At 56.1% G+C, this 18,051-nt stretch overlaps 1 protein-coding gene across 4 annotated transcripts; it reads left to right on the top strand.

Moving 5' to 3' along the window:
• Positions 1–110: 110 nt before the first annotated feature.
• Positions 111–17,966, top strand: LOC101946610 (monocarboxylate transporter 13-like). 4 transcript variants are annotated; one of them, XM_024113012.3, is made up of 5 exons: positions 111–854; positions 13,422–13,647; positions 13,865–14,008; positions 15,004–15,771; positions 17,366–17,966. In XM_024113012.3, the coding sequence occupies exons 2-5, from the start codon at positions 13,443–13,445 to the stop codon at positions 17,518–17,520; spliced, it is 1,272 nt and encodes a 423-aa protein (XP_023968780.2). In that variant the 5' UTR covers positions 111–854; positions 13,422–13,442; the 3' UTR covers positions 17,521–17,966. The 4 variants fall into 4 exon arrangements, with proteins under 4 accessions (XP_023968780.2, XP_005279409.2, XP_042703688.2 ...); XM_005279352.4 differs by lacking the exon at positions 111–854 and adding an exon at positions 12,325–12,401; XM_042847754.2 differs by lacking the exon at positions 111–854 and adding an exon at positions 12,327–12,401 and having other exon boundaries at positions 13,378–13,647.
• Positions 17,967–18,051: the final 85 nt, after the last annotated feature.

The following is an 18,051-nucleotide window of genomic DNA, read 5'->3' as shown; positions in this document are numbered from 1 at the left end:
GAGGTGGGGTGCAGGGCCCTCTGGCTCCCCCAGGACTCACTGTGGGAAGTGCACAGAGGGGCAGAGGATGCTGAATGCTCCAAGGTCAGACCCAGGAAGGTGAAACCATGTGAGCTGCTTGCCCTGAAGACAGTCTACTCACAGAGAGGAGGCTCCCCCAGAGTCCTGACTGGCTTCGTAGGGAGCAGTTTCAGAGCATCACCCCGGTGATTCCATGACAACTGGTGGCAGCAGTGGGATAAACTGCACCCCGTGGTTGGAGCATTCTGCAGTAAGTGACTGGGGAGCAGTAAAACAAAGGGGGATTAGCGAGAGACGGGCGTGCTGAAGGCTCAGAGAGGTGCGGTTCTAGGAGGCGGAGGAGCCTACGGCTTAACCCCGAGATAGAGTGGACCCCCGAGAAGGGCTGTCGATTCTTCCCAGGGACCGTGGGGAGCTGAGAAACCACAGGCCTGTGAGTCCGTGACCACTTGGGAACAGCGAGGAGATAGCCTATAAGTATCTCCTTAAGAAGAACGTTGTAGAGCTGTGCAGAGAGAGAGGGCTACGCATTGGAAAGCTCACGAAGGCACAGCTGATTGCTTGGTTGGAAGAGGAGGATCGCTTTAAGGAGCCGGTTCCTGGGGCCGCGAGAGAGGCTGGGAACCGCCAGGCAGCCCCAGGGCCTACACCAGTTTCCGAGCGAGCTGGGGCCCAGGGAGGGGCTGAGAGCAGCCAGGCAGCTCTGGGATCCACCTCCCCGACCAGCAGGGGATCTTCATGGCTGTAGGTGGAGCTGAAACGGGAAGAGCTGAAGGACCAGGAGAGACAGAGGCAGCATGAACGGGCGATGGCGGAGCTGAGAGGCAGCTGGGGTGAGTGGGGATGGACCCCAGGGGAGCCGAGCCCGCAGGGAACTCCGATATAAAATTGCTGCCCCAGTTTAAGGAAGGGGCGGACATAGACGCCTTCCTCACTGCCTTGGAAAATGTGCTCCAGGTTGACCCCGCAGACAGGCTCTGGTATCTTCCCCCCCTTACCGGGTCCCAAGGCCATAGAGCTGTTCAGGCAGTTGGACGGGGTGGAAGCCGGGGACGACGGACCGTTCAAACAGGCCCCGTTGCTGGAGATTGAACCGAGGCGTACGGGAAAAAGGTTCTGGCGTATGCAGAAAGATGTACCTGCAACTGGCCACGCTGATGGGGAAATACACGGGGCCGGGGCCCAGACCAGGGAGGACGCGTTGGAGCGGATGGGACTGGAGCTCTGAGGAGGCGGCTGGTGGACAAAAGGCCGAAGGACCTGCGCTGCGCTGCGCAGGGCGGCCGGCCGGCCGGCGAGTTTGCAGACAGCAGGGCGGGATATGGAATGCAATCCCAGCTGGAGGAGGGTTAGGTGTGGCTGGCAGCTTAGCAGTGACTGGGGAGGGAAGAATCTCTGGAGTCCGCTCCTGGAGGGGGCTGGACGCTCCAGTTTCGGGGCGCTCAATCTACAGGGTGCCTCGTTCCCCTGGAGGTGGCTGAGGTGACGCTGGCCCGGCCCAAAGTGGTGGCCCCAGACCGGGTGATGCCCAACACCTACCTGGGCGTGTGCGTGACCCCGGTTAAGGTAACCAGGGTTTGTCTAAAATGGGGGGGCCAAGGCGGGCCCCAAAGATGTTGGGGTGTCCCATCAGTGGCCAACCGAGGTGCTGATAGGGGGTGACCTGTTGGATTGGTGACCCGAGCACCCTAGTCATCACCCATAGCCAGATCCAGCGAGGGGAACTCTGCCCTGACACTGGGGGGATACCCAGCAGGGGGCATGGGACCCTGCCCCGGTGGGAAGGGAGCCACCAGGGACAGGACTTGGCGGGGTTGTGGCCTCGGACCCAGCCGATGAGAGGGAGCAGATCCCCGTCCCTTCTCCAGCCGCTGAATTCCAGGCCAGGCACATGGCCCCTCAGCAGGGCAACCCGGTTGGGGAAGAAAGACATCCTGGTGGGGATGGATTTCGCTACGCACTATCCCGAGGCGGTGGCTCTGTCTTCGACCGAGGCAGACACCGTGGCCGATGCACTGCTGACTGTTTTCAGCCACGTGGGGGTTCCCCAAGGAAGTCCTTACAGACCAGGGCTCCAACTTCATGTCAGCCCTGCTCCAGTGCTTGTGGGAGAAGTGTGGGGTCCGGCACACCTGGGCCACCCTCAGGCCATCGGGCTTGTGGAGAGGTTCAATGGAACCCTAAAGATGATGCTGAAAACCTTTACGGACCAGCACCCGCAGGACTGGGGCAAATATTTAGCTCCAAGAATCTACAGGGTTCTCCCCTTTTGAGTTGCTGTACGGGAGGAGAGTGAGGGGACCCCTGGACTTGGTGTGACGAAGTGGGAATGTTCTTAATGTTCTCTCTGAATACTGTGTGGGTGCCTCAGTTTCCCCTATGCCTTTCTTAAGTATCTAGGTGGTGGGATCAGGGGGTGTGATTGGTACAGAGCCCTAGAGGGCCAGTCTGATGGTGTCTGCACAGAGAATGGCCGACACCCTGTCTGCTGGCCACTGATGGCCTGGGCCCCTCCCCGGCAAGGTGCCAACTGAAGGTGTTGGAGAACAAAAAGATCCGGTGGCCTCCTGGCCTGGGAAAGAGACAAAGGCCAGAGGAGGGGCTGGAGAGTTTCAGTTTGGGCTGGCTGGGGAAATGGAGGGAGGCCAGAACTGGGTCTGGCTCCCTGACCCCCAGGATGGACCTGACTAAGGGGTCCTGGTCTCTGTACCTACAAGCTCTGTTTTAGACCATGCTCCTGTCGTCTAATAAACCTTCTGTTTTACTGGCTGGCTGAGAGTCACGTCTGACTGTGGAGTTGGGGTGCAGGGCCTTCTGGCACCCCCAAGAGCCCCGCCTGTGCGGACTCGCTGTGGGAAGCGCACAGTGTGGAAGGGGAGGCTGGATGCTCCGAGGTCAGACCCAGGAAGGTGGAAGCCGTGGGAGCTTCTTGCCCTGGCGACAGTCTGCTCACAGAGAGGAGGCTCCCCCAGAGCCCTGCCTGGCTTCGTGGGGAGCAGCTCCAGAGCATCGCCCGGGGACTCCGTGACAACTGGTGAAGGATGACTGGGAGGGGAAGGCCTCCCCCGATGGAGACTCAGTGGTGGGGTGTGTCCTGACTTTCTGGGAAAAGCTCACTGAGCGCATGGGCTTGGCCAGGGAGAACCTAACCAGGGCCCAAGGGGAGCAGATCTGGTACAACCGCACGGCTCGTACCAGCTCCGGGGACCAGCTGATAGTTCTCATCCCCATGAGAAAAAACAAAGTCCAAGCTGCCTGGGACAGTGTGAAGGGTTCCCCCCCAGGGTGCCACTTGGAACTGGGGTACCACTGAGCCCCCCGACCCACCAGCTCTTTGCTTTTTCAATCAGCATCCACAGGCTAAAAATCCCTTTAGCCTGAGTCCAGCACTTCCCCCAGGTCAGTCTTTGTTCCTCAGGTGTTTCCAGGAGTCCCCTTGGGTGGGGAGTCAGTGAAGAACCATGAGGAGGTCACTTCCCTGCCTGGGGCGGGGGGGGAGCCCTTTGTTTCAAAGCTTGGTTCCCACGCCAGGCAGTGGGAAAAACACTGGTATTCCAATCATAGAATCGTAGAATATCAGGGTTGGAAGGGACCTTAGGAGGTATCTAATCCAACCCCCTGCTCAAAGCAGGACCATTTCCCAACTAAATCATCCCAGGCAGGGCTTTGTCAAGCCTGACCTTAAAAACCTCTAAGGAAGGAGATTCCATCACCTCCCAAGGTAACGCATTCCAGTGCTTCACCACCCTCCTAGTGAAATAGTGTTTCCTAATATCCAACCTACACCTCCCCCACTGCAACTTGAGACCATTGCTCCTTGTTCTGTCATCTGCTACCACTGAGAACAGTCTAGATCCATCCTCTTTGGAACCCCCCTTCAGGGAGTTGAAAGCAGCTATCAAATCCCCCCTCATTCTTCTCTTCTGCAGACTAAATAACCCCAGTTCCCTCAGCCTCTCCTATAAGTCATGTGCTCCAGGCCCCTGATCATTTTTGTTGCCCTCCGCTGGACTCTTTCCAATTTTTCCACTTCCTTCTTGTAGTGTGGGGCCCAAAACTGGACACAGTACTCCAGATGAGGCCTCACCAATGTTGAATAGAGGGGAATGATCACGTCCCTCGATCTGCTGCCAATGCCCCTAGTTATACAGCCCAAAATGCCGTTAGCCTTCTTGGCAACAAGGGCACACTGCTGACTCATATCCAGCTTCTCGTCCACTGTAACCCCTAGGTCCATTTCTGCAGAACTGCTGCCTAGCCATTCGGTCCCTAGTCTGTAGCAGTGCATGGGATTCTTCCGTCCTAAGTGCAGGACTCTGCACTTGTCCTTGTTGAACCTCATCAGGTTTTTTTTGGCCCAATCCTCTAGTTTGTCTAGGTCCCTCTGTATCCGATCCCTACCCTCTAGTGTATCTACCACTCCTCCTAGTTTAGTGTCATCTGCAAACTTGCTGAGAGTGCAGTCCACACCATCCTCCAGATCATTAATAAAGATATTAAACAAAACCGGCCCCAGGACCGACCCTTGGGGCACTCCGCTTGAAACCGGCTGCCAGCTAGACATGGAGCCATTGATCACTACCCGTTGAGCCAGCTTTCTATCCACCTTACAGTCCATTCATCCAGCCCATACTTCTTTAACTTGGCAGCAAGAATACTGTGGGAGACCGTATCAAAAGCTTTGCTAAAGTCAAGGAATAACACGTCCACTGCTTTCCCCTCATCCACAGAGTGAGTTATCTCCTCATAGAAGGCAATTAGGTTAGTCAGGCACGACTTCCCCTTGGTGAATCCATGCTGACTGTTCCTGATCACTTTCCTCTCCTCTAAGTGCTTCAGAATTGATTCCTTGAGGACCTGCTCCATGATTTTTCCAGGGACTGAGGTGAGGCTGACTGGCCTGTAGTTCCCCGGATCCTCCTTCTTCCCTTTTTTAGAGATGGGCACTACATTAGCCTTTTTCCAGTCATCCGGGACCTCCCCCGATTGCCATGAGTTTTCAAAGATGGAAATCACATCCGTCAACTCCTTTAGCACCCTCGGATGCAGCGCATCCGGCCCCATGGACTTGTGCACGTCCAGTTTTTCTAAATAGTCCCGAACCACTTCTTTCTCCACAGAGGGCTGGTCACCTTCTCCCCATGCTGTACTGCCCAGTGCAGCTGTCTGGGAGCTGTCCTTGTTCGTGAAGACAGAGGCAAAAAAATCATTGAGTACATTAGCTTTTTCCACATCCTCGGTCACTAGGTTGCCTCCCTCATTCAGTAAGGGGCCCACACTTCCCTTGACTTTCTTCTTGTTGCTAACATACCTGAAGAAACCCTTCTTGTTACTCTTAACATCTCTTGCTAGCTGCAACTCCAAGTGTGATTTGGCCTTCCTGATTTCACTCCTGCACGCCTGAGCGATATTTTTATACTCCTCCCTGGTCATTTGTCCAATCTTCCACTTCTTGTAAACTCCTTTTTTGCGTTTAAGATCAGCAAGGATTTCACTGTTAAGCCAAGCCGGTCGCCTGCCATATTTACTATTCTTACTACACTTCGGGATGCTTTGTTCCTGCAACCGCAATAAGGATTCTTTAAAATACAGCCAGCTCTCCTGGATGCCTTTCCCCTTCGTGTTATTCTCTCAGGGGATCCTGCCCATCTGTTCCCTGAGGGAGTCAAAGTCTGCTTTTCTGAAATCCAGGGTCCGTATCCTGCTGCTCTCCTTTCTTCCTTGTGTCAGGATCCTGAACTCGACCATCTCATGGTCACTGCCTCCCAGGTTCCCATCCACTTTTGCTTCCCGTACTAATTCTTCCCTGTTTGTGAGCAGCAGGTCAAGAAGAGCTCTGCCCCTAGTTGGTTCCTCCAGCACTTGCACCAGGAAATTGTCCCCTACACTTTCCAAAAACTTCCTGGATTGTCTGTGCACCGCTGTATTGCTCTCCCAGCAGATATCAGGGTGATTAAAGTCTCTCATGAGAACCAGGGCCTGCGATCTAGTAACTTCTGTTAGTTGCCAGAAGAAAGCCTTGTCCACCTCATCCCCCTGGTCTGGTGGTCTATAGCAGACTCCAACCACGACATCACCCTTGTTGCTCACACTTCTCAACTTTATCCAGAGACTCTCAGGTTTTTCTGCAGTTTCATACCGGAGCTCTGAGCAGTCATACTCCTCTCTTACATACAATGCAACTCCCCCACCTTTTCTGCCCTGCCTGTCCTTCCTGACCAGTTTATATCCATCCATGACAGTACTCCAGTCATGTGAGTTATCCCACCAAGTCTGTTATTCCAATCACATCATAGTTCCCTGACTGTGCCAGGACTTCCAGTTCTCCCTGCTTGTTTCCCAGGCTTCTTGCATTTGTGTAAAGGCACTTAAGATAACTCATCGATCGTCCCTCTTTCTCAGCATGAGACAGGAGTCCTCCCCTCTTGCGCTCTCCTGCTTGTGCTTCCTCCCAGGATCCCATTTCCCCACTTACCTCAGGGCTTTGGTCTCCTTCCCCCGGTGAACCTAGTTTAAAGCTCTCCTCACTAGGATAGCCAGCCTGCTGGCGAAGATGCTCTTCCCTCTCTTCGTTAGGTGGAGCCCGTCTCTGCCTAGCACTCCTTCTTCTTGGAACACCATCCCATGGTCCTTCTCTCCGACACCACCTGCGTAGCTATTCGTTGACTTCCACGATTCGACGGTCTCTACCCCGGCCTTTTCCTTGCACAGGGAGGATGGACGAGAACACCACTTGTGCCTCAAACTCCTTTATCCTTCTTCCCAGAGCCACGTAGTCTGCAGTGATCCGCTCAAGGTCATCCTTGGCAGTATCATTGCCAGTGGGAAAAACACTGGCATTCCAAGATGGAGTCCAGCCCCAGGTGACCTGATCACATGACCCTGCAGTCAGGGCCGGCTCTAGCTCTTTTGCTGCCCCAAGCAACAAAAAAAAGCGCCGCCCCCGAGCCCCCCCGCCGAGTGCTGCGCCGCCCCCCCGCCGGGCGCCGCCGGAACTCCCCCCCAGAGCGCCGCCCCCCCCGCACCTTTTATGACAGTAAAAGGCCTGAGCAGCGGGACACTACATTGCTAAAAAACAGCAGTGTAGATAGGGAGACCCGGCTTGGGCAAGTAGAGAGCTATGTACGGCATGTACTCAGGTGTGTCCGTACCATACCTGGCCTGCCTAAACTGTCCCTCACTGGCTACACGGCTATGTATACCCTTGCTGGGGTGCAACCTGTGTATGTACTCTACAGCCACTGAAAGAAGCGTGCAGTGTGGATATATCCAAAGGCTGAGGAATAGCCTCCCCAGGGAAGTGGTGGAAGTCAAAACCAGACTAGACCCATATTCGAAACTATCTGCAGAGAGCTGGACTGGGTGTGACCTCAGAGGCCTCTTCCATCACTAACTTCCAGGATTCCACACCAGGCTTATATGAAATATAAATATAAACATTTAGAAAACTTCTTTCTACATAAAGAATCGGAAAAGAATTTATTTTTAAAGCTCCACCTGATTTCATGAATGGCGCACATAGGAATTTTTGGCTGGTCTGTGTCCTGTCAATCAGTCTCTAGCCAATACATCAAAACCAGCCCCTCCCTCCAATCTATCTCCTGTTCCTCGGCCCCAATCCAAAGCCTATTGAAGTAAACGGAAGTCTTTTCACTGATGTCAATGTGTTTTGGATCAGGCCCAAACCTGCCAAATCCTGTGGGGACAGACTAGGGGTTTTCTGACCCTTCTGTGTGTCTGTGGAAAAACCCCACCTAGGGAAATCCTCAACTGATTGGCCATCTGTTTTTCCTCATTCCCTGCCTCTGGTACAGCCAGGGCCGGCTCCAGCATTTCTGCCGCCCCAAGCAAAAAAAAAAAAAAAAAAAAAAAGCCGCGATCGGCGATGGCAGTTCAGCGGCGGGTCCTTCGCTCCTAGAGGGAGTGAGGGACCTGCCGCCCCCGACTTGCCGCAGGTGCCGCCCCTCTCCCTGGGCCGCCCCAAGCACCTGCTTGTTAAACTGGTGCCTGGAGCCGGCCCTGCCGGCAGTGGCCAAGCCGCCATGAATCAGAAGTTTGTAGCCTCCTCACGAAGGCTCCCCGGTGGGAGATTCGCTGCTCTGAACGCCTATTGTCAATATTCCTAACTTCAGATGCAAAACTGAGACGTGCGGACCAATAGGATCATCGTATTCAGTAAATCACGGCCTTTCCGATGATACCTCACATGACCTGTCTGGCATAAGATACATTATCATAGAATCATAGAAGATCAGGGTTGGAAGGGACCTCAGGAGGTATCTAGTCCCACCCCCTGCTCAAAGCAGGACCAATCCCCAACTAATTCATCCCAGCCAGGGCTTTGTCAAGCCAGGCCTTAAAAACCTCTAAGGATGGAGATTCCACCACCTCCCTAGGGAACCCTATGATTACATCCTAGTCATATAATAATATCTCGATGAAGAATATGGGGGACATGAAGAATGTCACAGACGGGCCCTTTAAGGTCATCACGCAGCGGCATGAGGTGGCCTATGTGGTGGAACTGTCTGACCGGGCTCACAGCGACCGAGGGGACCAGGTCAACATGATGGAGCCGTATTTTGACAGGGAGAATTTGGTGCTGGCCGTGTGTGGCCAGGATCTATTTCCTGGGACAGGAACCAGCCCCTCGCTGGAATCAATTCCCCTCTCTGACCAGCTAACCCCTGGCCAGCAGGCTGAGATCACAGAGGTGCTGGGTTCCTACCACCAGCTGTTCTCCAACCAGCCTGGGGCTCACTAACCTGGCCGTCCACCAGGTGGAGATGGGAGCCAACCCTCCTGGAAGATGTTCCCCGTTCAGAGTCACGGGGAAAACAGCCCAGAACCTGGAGAGAGAAGTCAGAGACATGCTGGCTTTAGGGGTGATCCAGCCGTCTTCCAGCCCCTGGGCCTCTCCCATGTGCTGGTTCTCAAGGACAGGTCAATCTGGTTCTGTGGGGACTATCAGAAGCTCAATGCCATCACCGTGTCCGACGCCTACTCCATGCCTAGGCCTGATGAGCTCCTAGACAAGCTGTGGATCTCACCAAAGGCTACTGGCAAGTCGGGTGCCCGACTGAAATCTGCTCTTATCACCTGCCACCTTGTGGACCAGTTCCTCAAGGGGATGGGGAGTTTTGCCCTGGCGTATATTGATAATATCTGTGTTTTTAGCCAGACCTGGGAGGACCATGTGTCCCAGGTTAAACAGGGGCTGGGCTGGCTCCGGGATGCAGGTCTGACTATAAAAGCCGGGACGTGCAAGGTGGGGATGGCAGAGGTGTCATACTTGGGCCACAAGGTGGGAAGTGATCAGAGATTGGCCCATTCCCCAGACTAAGAAATGGGTCCAGGTCTTTATTGGGATGGCGGGGCACTACCGGAGGTTTGTGCCCCACTTTAGCGCCATGGCCGCCCCCATCACTGAGCTATGCAAGAAGGGGAAGCCAGACAAGCTGGTCTGGACCGGGCAGTACCAGAGGGCTCTCTGTGCTCTGAAGGAGGATCTGGTCAGAGGCCCGGTGCTGGTAAACCCCGACTTTATGGTGTTCACCGACGCCTCAGACACAGGGCTGGGTGCGGTGCTGATGCAGGTTGACAAGAAGGGGGAGAGACACCCCACCATGCACCTGAGCAAGAAGTTGCTCCCCCAGGAGCAGAACTACCATCGAGAAGGAATGCCTCTCCCTGGGGTGGGCCCTTAAAAAGCCGCAGCCGTATCCATTTGGGCAGCACTTCACCGTGTGCACGGACCACTCACCCTTGACGTGGCTACACCAGATGAAAGGGGCCAATGCCAAGCTCCTGAGGTGGACTCTGTCCTTCCCAGGATTACGACATGGACGTGGTCCACATTAAGGTGAGTGCCAACATGACAGCGGACGCGTTGTCCCGGAGAGGGGGGCCCTGAACTTCCCCAGCTCCCTGGCTAAAGTGACCCTGCTCAGCTCAGTCTCGGAGGGGGGGAGAGATGTGACAAAGTGGGGTTTTAGTCACCATGTTATGTTGCATGTGAGTCTTATTGTCCTGTATTAAGACTGTGCGTGCCTCAGTTTCCCTCAGTTCTGCACCAATGCCTAGGTGGTGGGAATTGGGCATGTAACTTTTGCTGAGGCCCTCAGGGGCAGGTGAGCTGCCAGATGTAACCTGAGACCCAGGAGGGGTGTGTGACCAGGTGACATTTTGCCTGGGAAGCAAGACAAAGACAAGGAGGAGGAGCAATGGGGTTGTCTGAGGTCAGGTTGCCTTGGGGAGTGTAGCAGGGTGGTACCCTGCTCCTGCCCTGAAGGGATTAAACAACCCTGGGGGAAGGTTGTGGCTGGGAGCCAGGAGCCCAAACAGTCTCTCTCTGCTTTCAGAGGGAGAAGGGCCCGGCTGCAGGGAGCTAAGACAGAGTACCTGGGTGGAGCAGGGCTTGGGAAAGGCTGAGGAGCTGGGGAGCTCTAGCCTGGATAGCCCCAGGCTGCGGCCTAGCAGAAGGCCAAGGGGTACTGGGGGTTGCAGAGGGCAGCCCAGGGTTAGGCCAAGGCAGCAGGTCCAAACCCAACCTTACCTGTGATGAGTGCAGTCTGCCCCAGGGAGCGGGGGCTAGTTGGTGACTGGCAGTGGCCAGTCTGAGGCAAGGTGGGGATAGTGGGTGGGGGTTCCCCAGGGAGGGGAGACCCTAGTACTGAGGGGTGTACTGCCACGGAGCAGTACCCCAGATAAAAGGGCACTGGGGTCCAGGAGGGACACGGGGGCCAGAGGACAGGCGGATCACCGGCCTGCAGAGGGTCCTCCGGAGGTTGGAAGTCACCAGCAGGAGGCGCCGCAGGGGTGAGTCCGCTCCTCTACAGGGAGACTGGAAGAGGGGGAGTCCAGGGCGTCTGGACTGGGATTTCCCCAAGATGGACTTGGCTGAAAGTCACAGATTTCTGTGCTAACAAGCTCTGCCCTACGCTGTGTTCCTGTCGACTGATAAACCTTCTGTTTTACTGGCTGGCTGAGAGTCACGTCTGACTGCGGAGTTGGGGGGCAGGACCCTCTGGCTTCCCCAGGAGCCCCGCCTGTGCGGACTCGCTGTGGGAAGTGCACGGCGTGGAAGGGGAGGCTGGATGCTCCGAGGTCAGACCCAGGAAGGTGGAAGCCGTGGGAGCTTCTTGCCCTGGAGTCCATTGATAACTGGGGATTCGTATATAATCAATGTAATTAATACATAATCTAATGATCAGGCAACAGAGGTGATCCCGGCAATTCCAGGCCGGTAAGCCTAATTTCAGTACCGGGCAAGCTGGTTGAAACTCTTGTAAAGAACCGAATGATCAGATGCAGAGATGAACACGATTAGTTGGGGAAGAGTCAACATGGTATTTGTAAAGGGAAATCGCGCCTCGCCAATCTACTAGAATTCTTTGAGGGGGTCGACAAGCATGTGGACAAGGGGGATCCAGTGGATCTAGTGTACTTAGATTGTCAGAAAGCCTTCGACAAGGTCCCTCGCCAAAGGCTCTTACGCAAAGTAAGCTGCCACAGTGTCACGGACTCGCCCCCCCTCTGCATGCAAACCATTGGAAAACAAGGAAAAAACAAGAAAATCACCCACTTGGTCACACACGGGATAAGGGGGAAGGTGCTCTCATGGATCGGTAACCGGTTAAAAGACAGGAAACAAAGGGTAGAAATAAATGGACGGGTTTCAGAGCGGAGAGAGGTAACTAGTGGTGTCTGTACTGGGCCCGCTCCTATTAAACAGATTCATAAACGATCTGGAAAAAGGGGTAACCAGTGACGTGGCAACATTGGCAGATGATGCAAAACTACTCAAGATAGTTAAGTCCAAAGCTGACTGCGAAGAGCTACAAAAGGATCTCTCAAACCTGGGTAACAAAAGAGCAGATGATATCCCAGCCCCCCCGTTGTAACCACCAGCCCCCACTCCCCTCCCAGAGCCGGGAAAGAGAACCCAGGAGTCCTGGCTCCCAGCCCCCACTCCCCTCACCAGAGCTGGGACAGAACCCAGGAGTCCTGGCTCCCAGCCCCACCTGCTCTAACCCCGGGCAGGGGGAACAAAGCAGAAGCCCTAGGGCTTTGGCCCCGGGCGGTGGGGCTCAGGCCTCAGCCCCAGGATCCCAGCAACTCTCAGCCAGCTCCGGCGACCTCATTCAAATGGGGGTCCCAACCCACCCTTTGAGAACCGCTGCCTTACAGCAAAGTGGGAGGGGGAAGGAGCCGGTGGCCTGCCTGACGGTGGGGGAGGGAATTCTTGAGGACACAAAGTGGACTTTGCCCCCCCCACTTGCCGTGTGATCTGAGTCCCCCCCTCCCCCCCTCGGACACGACCTGCAGCCCCCAGCCCCCAGCCTGTCCCGGGACTCCCAGAGCTCAGCACAGACCCAGAGGTAGCTGGGAGCCAGGACTCCTGGGTTCTCTCCCCGGCTCTGGGAGGGGAGTGGGGGCTGGTGGGTTAGAGCAGGGGGGGCTGGGAGCCAGGACTCCTGGGTTCTCTCCCAGCTCTGGGAGGGGAGTGGGGGCTGGTGGGTTAGAGCGGGGGGGCTGGGAGCCAGGACTCCTGGGTTCTCTCCCCGGTGCTGGGAGGGGAGTGGGGGCTGGTGGGTTAGAGCAGGGGGGGGCTGGGAGCCAGGACTCCTGGGTTCTCTCCCCGGTGCTGGGAGGGGAGTGGGGGCTGGTGGGTTAGAGCGGGGGGGCTGGGAGCCCGGACTCCTGGGTTCTCTCCCCGGCTCCGGGAGGGGAGTGGGGGCTGGTGGGTTAGAGCAGGGGGGGCTGGGAGCCAGGACTCCTGGGTTCTCTCCCCGGCTCTGGGAGGGGAGTGGGGGCTGGTGGGTTAGAGCAGGGGGGGCTGGGAGCCAGGACTCCTGGGTTCTCTCCCCGGCTCTGGGAGGGAGTGGGGGCTGGTGGTTAGAGCAGGGGGGCTGGGAGCCAGGACTCCTGGGTTCTCTCCCCGGCTCTGGGAGGGGAGTGGGGGCTGGTGGGTTAGAGCAGGGGGGGCTGGGAGCCCGGACTCCTGGGGTCTCTCCCCGGCTCTGGGAGGGGAGTGGGGGCTAGTGGTTAGAGCAGGGGGGGCTGGGAGCCAGGACTCCAGGAATGGGGTGTGGTGGTGAAAGCAGGGGGGCGCTGGGAGCTAGGACTCCTGGGTTCTAACCTGGCAAGGAGAAGGGGGTGTAGCGGAGCAGGATAGGAGGCTGGAAGCCAGGAATCCTGCATTGTGTCATCAGCTGTGCTAGTGAGTTGCTGTCAGGAGCCTTTGTCTCCCCGTGCCTCAGTTTCCCCAGCTGCGTCTCAGGAATCGAGGACTAGATCTCCAGAGAACCTGCAGCATAAAAGTTCATGGACTGACCCTTGTCTCTTTCCCTTCAGCTGGTTTGTTTTTCCACCCCCGACTTCTGATTTCCCATCCCCAGGGAACAGCAACGGGGGACCCCATGGCAGACCCCACGTGCCGCGAGCCCCCCGATGGGGGCTGGGGCTGGATGGTGGTGCTGGCCGGCTTCCTCCAGTCGGCACTGGTTTTCGGGGTGATCCGCTCCTTCGGCGTCTTCTTCATGGAGTTTGTGGGGTACTTCGGAGAGCTGGCGGGACGTGTCTCATGGGTCACCTCCATCGGGATCGCGGTGCTGCAGCTAGGGGGTGAGTGAGGGACACCGGGGGGTGGGGAAGGGGGCTACTAGAATCTCAGGCCCAGAAGTGGAGTAGCTGGGAAACCCCTTCCCCCACCCACCGCTCCCCAAAGCACCCCCTGCTGGGGGAGGCCTCAAGCCCCCCCCCCAAGCCCACTTCTCCCCCAGACTCGGCTGCCCCCCAGGGTAATGGGGCCCAACCGGTGTCTCTCTGCCGCCCCCTGCAGGTCCGGTGAGCAGCGCCCTCAGCACCCAGTACGGCGCCCGCCCCGTGGTGATGGTCGGGGGCCTCCTCTCGGGGCTGGGCATGCTCCTGGCTTCCTTCGCCACCAGCCTGACCCACCTGTACCTGAGCATCGGGCTGCTCTCAGGTAGGTCCTGCCCTGAGCCCCTCCCCTGCCTCAGTGCCCTCTGGGAGTATCCTCGCTCAAGGTTGGGAGCAAGGGCTTCTGGGTAACCCAGTGCACCATGGTCTAGTTATAGTTGCCCAGAGGGGTTCCTGGGGGGGGGTGTCTCTTTTCGGGTTCTCCAGCCATTCCTCCTCCCAGATGGGTCCTAGACATTAAGACCAGGAGGTGACCATCCAATCTGGCCTCCTGCGCCATCCCTCCTGCCTACTCCTCCTTCCAGCCCATATCTGATGGTTGAGCTAGACCATGGCACGCTAAGCCGTGGAAAATCCCCCACACACCCACAGCTCCCAGGGCTATGGTTCTTGAGCCGTGTGGTGCTCATGGCCCAGACTCTGCTGTCCCTTCTGAGATCTAGAACCCTCTGCTCTGGCTCATCCAGAGTTGCTCTAGCCCAGATCTCCATGCTCACGAGTGTGGCCTAGATCATCGCTAGCCCAATTTCCTGCCTAGCTCAGATCAGTCCATTTCACCCAGTTCCTTCCCAGCCCCAGCTCGGGCGAGCTGGAGAGAGGACAGAGCAATGATCTAGAACCCAGCATTGTGGCAGCTGACACCTAGATCCCCCCACTCGCAGGCCTGACCAGGAGTTCTCCCCCCATCCCAGACTCTGCCATCCCAGGCTTGAGATGATGTGTCTCTAATTGCTAATGACCCTCCCACCCCCACCCCAGGGGTTAAAGGGCTAGACCCCCCTAGACATTGACTCTTTCTCCCCAGTCATGTCCCGCAGCCAACCTAGAACATACAATGCCTTGGGTTACCTAGAACATGTGACATGTGTCACCTAGACCCTAGAGTATCTAATTGTTTAGACATCCTAGAACATACAATGCTTTGCATTATCTAGAATGCTCCATTCATCCCGGTTTCCCACCTGCCCCACCCCCAGATTAGACCCACCCTTCCTGGTTTTGGTCACCTGTTCCCTTTCCTTCCCCCTCCCCCCCCTGCAGGGCTGGGCTGGGCCTTGGTTTTCACCCCTTCCGTGGCTTCTGTGGCCCAGTACTTCGCCAAGCGGCGGACCTTCGCCACGGGCCTGGCTGTCTCGGGGGCGGGCCTGGCCTCCTTCGCCTTCTCCCCACTCTTCCAGCTGCTGGTGGACACCTACGCCTGGCGGGGAGCCCTCCTGGTGGTGGCCAGCATCTCCTTCAACCTGGTGGCCGCCGGGGCTCTGCTGCGGCCGTTGGAGACAGAGGGTAACAAGGCGTCCGCGCCGGAGGCGGGGTGGCTGTGGCTGCCAGCCTTCTCCTCCCTCTGCCAGCCACGCCTGGCCTGCCACAGGCCCTTCCTCCTGTTCGCTGCGGCCTTCGTCCTGGTGGACACCGGCTACTACGTACCCTACGTCCACCTGGTGCCCCACGCCCGGGAGCTGGGCTTTGACGAATACCGAGCCGCCTTTCTCCTGTCCTCGGCCGCTGTGGCTGACCTGTGCGGCCGCGTGGCGGGTGGCTGGCTGGCCGACCGCTTCGCCGTCCGCCTGGTCCACAGCCTGATCCTCTGGACCGTCCTGACGGGCCTCTCCATGGTGCTGCTGCCGCTGGGGCAGAGCTACTCCCTCCTGATGGGCCTCTGCATCTGCTACGGCTTCTGCGCCGGTGCCCTGGTGCCCCTCCAGTTTTCCGGCATGGCGGAGATTGTGGGAACGGGGCGCATCATGGAGGGGATTGGGCTCATGCAAATGATGGAAAGTGCTGGCTCCCTCGTGGGGGCCCCTCTGTCTGGTAAGGAACCAGGTTCTCTTTCCTACCATGCTCCCCTGTCCCTTTTGGATCCCATATTTGGGACGGTTGCTACTAGGAGAAATTGAGGAAAGGAACCAGGTTCTCTTTCCTACCATGCTCCCCTGTCCCTTTTGGATCCCATATTTGGGACGGTTGCTACTAGGAGAAATTGAGGAAGGAGTCAGATAAAGGTCTTTCCTGACAAGTGGTCCCAGGCAGCCCACTGTCCTTTGCCTGGTCTCTGCCACATCCCCAGGGGCTGGTAGGGGAACCCGGGCCTGCCCTCTACTCCAAGTTCCAGCTCACAGGCTCTCCAGTCACTGCCCTATGTCCTGGCTTCCCCCTCTCCCCCGTCTCTGGGTTCGCCAGCCTCCCAATTCCCTCCTCCCAGGGAGTAACTATGGACTACCCTCTAGAGTCCCTACTTGGCCACTGTCACCCTGTCCAGTCTTGTGGGGGTGGACATCCCCTCTCATGAGTTCTAAGCCTTTCTTGCATGAATTCATCGATCTAGCTTCATAGAGAGGGCTGTGGGGAGGGAGGGAAACAAGAAGGTAGGTGACCCATTAATTACAGGTAACCCCCGGAATTAAACCTTCCCCCAAAACAAGGTCCTGGCCTGTGACTTGGAAGACCTGGGTTCTAGTTGAACAACATGTTCTAGGTCTCCCCAAACCTCCCATTGTCTAAATAGTCCTAGGAATATGGTTGAAAGGGGGTACCAATCCGGGGAACTAGGCTGAGATATACTGGGTTCTAGGTAGCTCTAACAACTCTGAAAAGCCCTTATCATATGATCTAAAGATGACTCCAAACCAGAGAACTAAATTGTGGCATTCTGGGTTCTAAGTATGGGTTCTAGGTAGCCAATAAAACTGTGTGGGCCTATCTAGCCTGAAATCATGTAGGCTAATGCCTGATGTAGGCCAGATAGCTAGAACATTATTAGTGATTGTTTTGATTACTGTAGACATAGGAGCCCTTGTCATGGACTGGAACTCGATTGTGCTAGGTGCAGTATAGAATCCAAAGATGGTCCCTCCCCCAAAGTCCTTACCATCTAACTATAAGACAAGAGACAACAGCAGGATATATACAGAATATGGTGCTCTGAAGTCTAAGTATCACTGAAAATGTGTTTGAGATAATCCATGATGTGGTCTGCATAGTCCCGTGAGACTGTCAAGCAGATATGTTCTAGGCTGTCCAAACCATCAGGTTTGGGGGTTCTAGGTAGCCCTTCCAGTACTTTCTAGGTAAACCATCACTTCATACCTTCTAGTCCGTCTAGACAGCAAGGTGTTCTGTGATTTAGGTGACACTACAGTAATTCCTAGATAATTCGTGCAGGATGTCTAGGCAATGAGGCATTTGGGGTTCTAGGAAATGCATATTGTGCGCTCTAGGTAACTCAAAGCCACATATATTCTGGGATGTCTAGAGAATTAGATATTATGGGTTCCAGGTAACATGTAGTGCATTCTAGATCATGCAAATAATCGTATGTTCTAGGATGTCTAAATAATTAGATACTTTGGGTTCTAGGTGACACATGCAGTATGCTCTTGGTAACCCAACACATTGTATGTTCTAGGTTGGCTGCGGGACATGACTGGGGACTACACGGCCTCTTTCATTGTAGCAGGGGCTTTTCTCCTCGCTGGAAGTTTGCTCCTTCTTGCCCTGCCAAATTATTTCTCCTGCCCCATGGACTCGACAACTGAGGAGGAGACCATGGGGGACCCCTGAGACTTTAGCTCCTGGGGGGGTTGTCCCAGAGAGCCAGATTGGAAGTGAGAGGTCAGCAGGGGGCAGAGCATCAAGTATACGGATCCAGCTGATATGATGGTCAGCGAAGAAGCAGATACCTAAGACAGTTGGAGGATGCATAAGAGACGGAAGGAGGGAGCTACCCAGTCTAGATCCACTCCTCTTTGCAAGCTGGTGTCCAGAGCATCCTAGATCTTTCAGGCTAGAAAGGACCCCGATGGTCCCCTAGTCTGACCTTCTGCACAGCCCAGAGAACTCCAGCCCATATCTGGTGGTCGAGCTAGTGGGTAGCTTCCGGTCTTGACACGCGTGACGGAGAAGACGCCACCACTCTAGGGGAAATTGGCCCCACTGGTTAATTGCCCTCCCCATGAAAAATTTGCACTTGATTGGCCCAGCTAGTGAAGGTCGTCTCCTCCCCTTGACCGCGTTTCTCTGTCTGTCTGCGTGTAACGTGATTGTGACCGGACGCCCCGGCCGATCGGTTCCAAACTTTCAGGGCACATTTGA

This window comes from Chrysemys picta, chromosome 16 (genome assembly GCF_011386835.1).
Source record: "Chrysemys picta bellii isolate R12L10 chromosome 16, ASM1138683v2, whole genome shotgun sequence".
Lineage (NCBI taxonomy): Eukaryota > Metazoa > Chordata > Testudines > Emydidae > Chrysemys > Chrysemys picta.
Note: the sequence above shows the minus strand (reverse complement) of the source record. Positions and strands in the feature narration are given on the sequence as shown.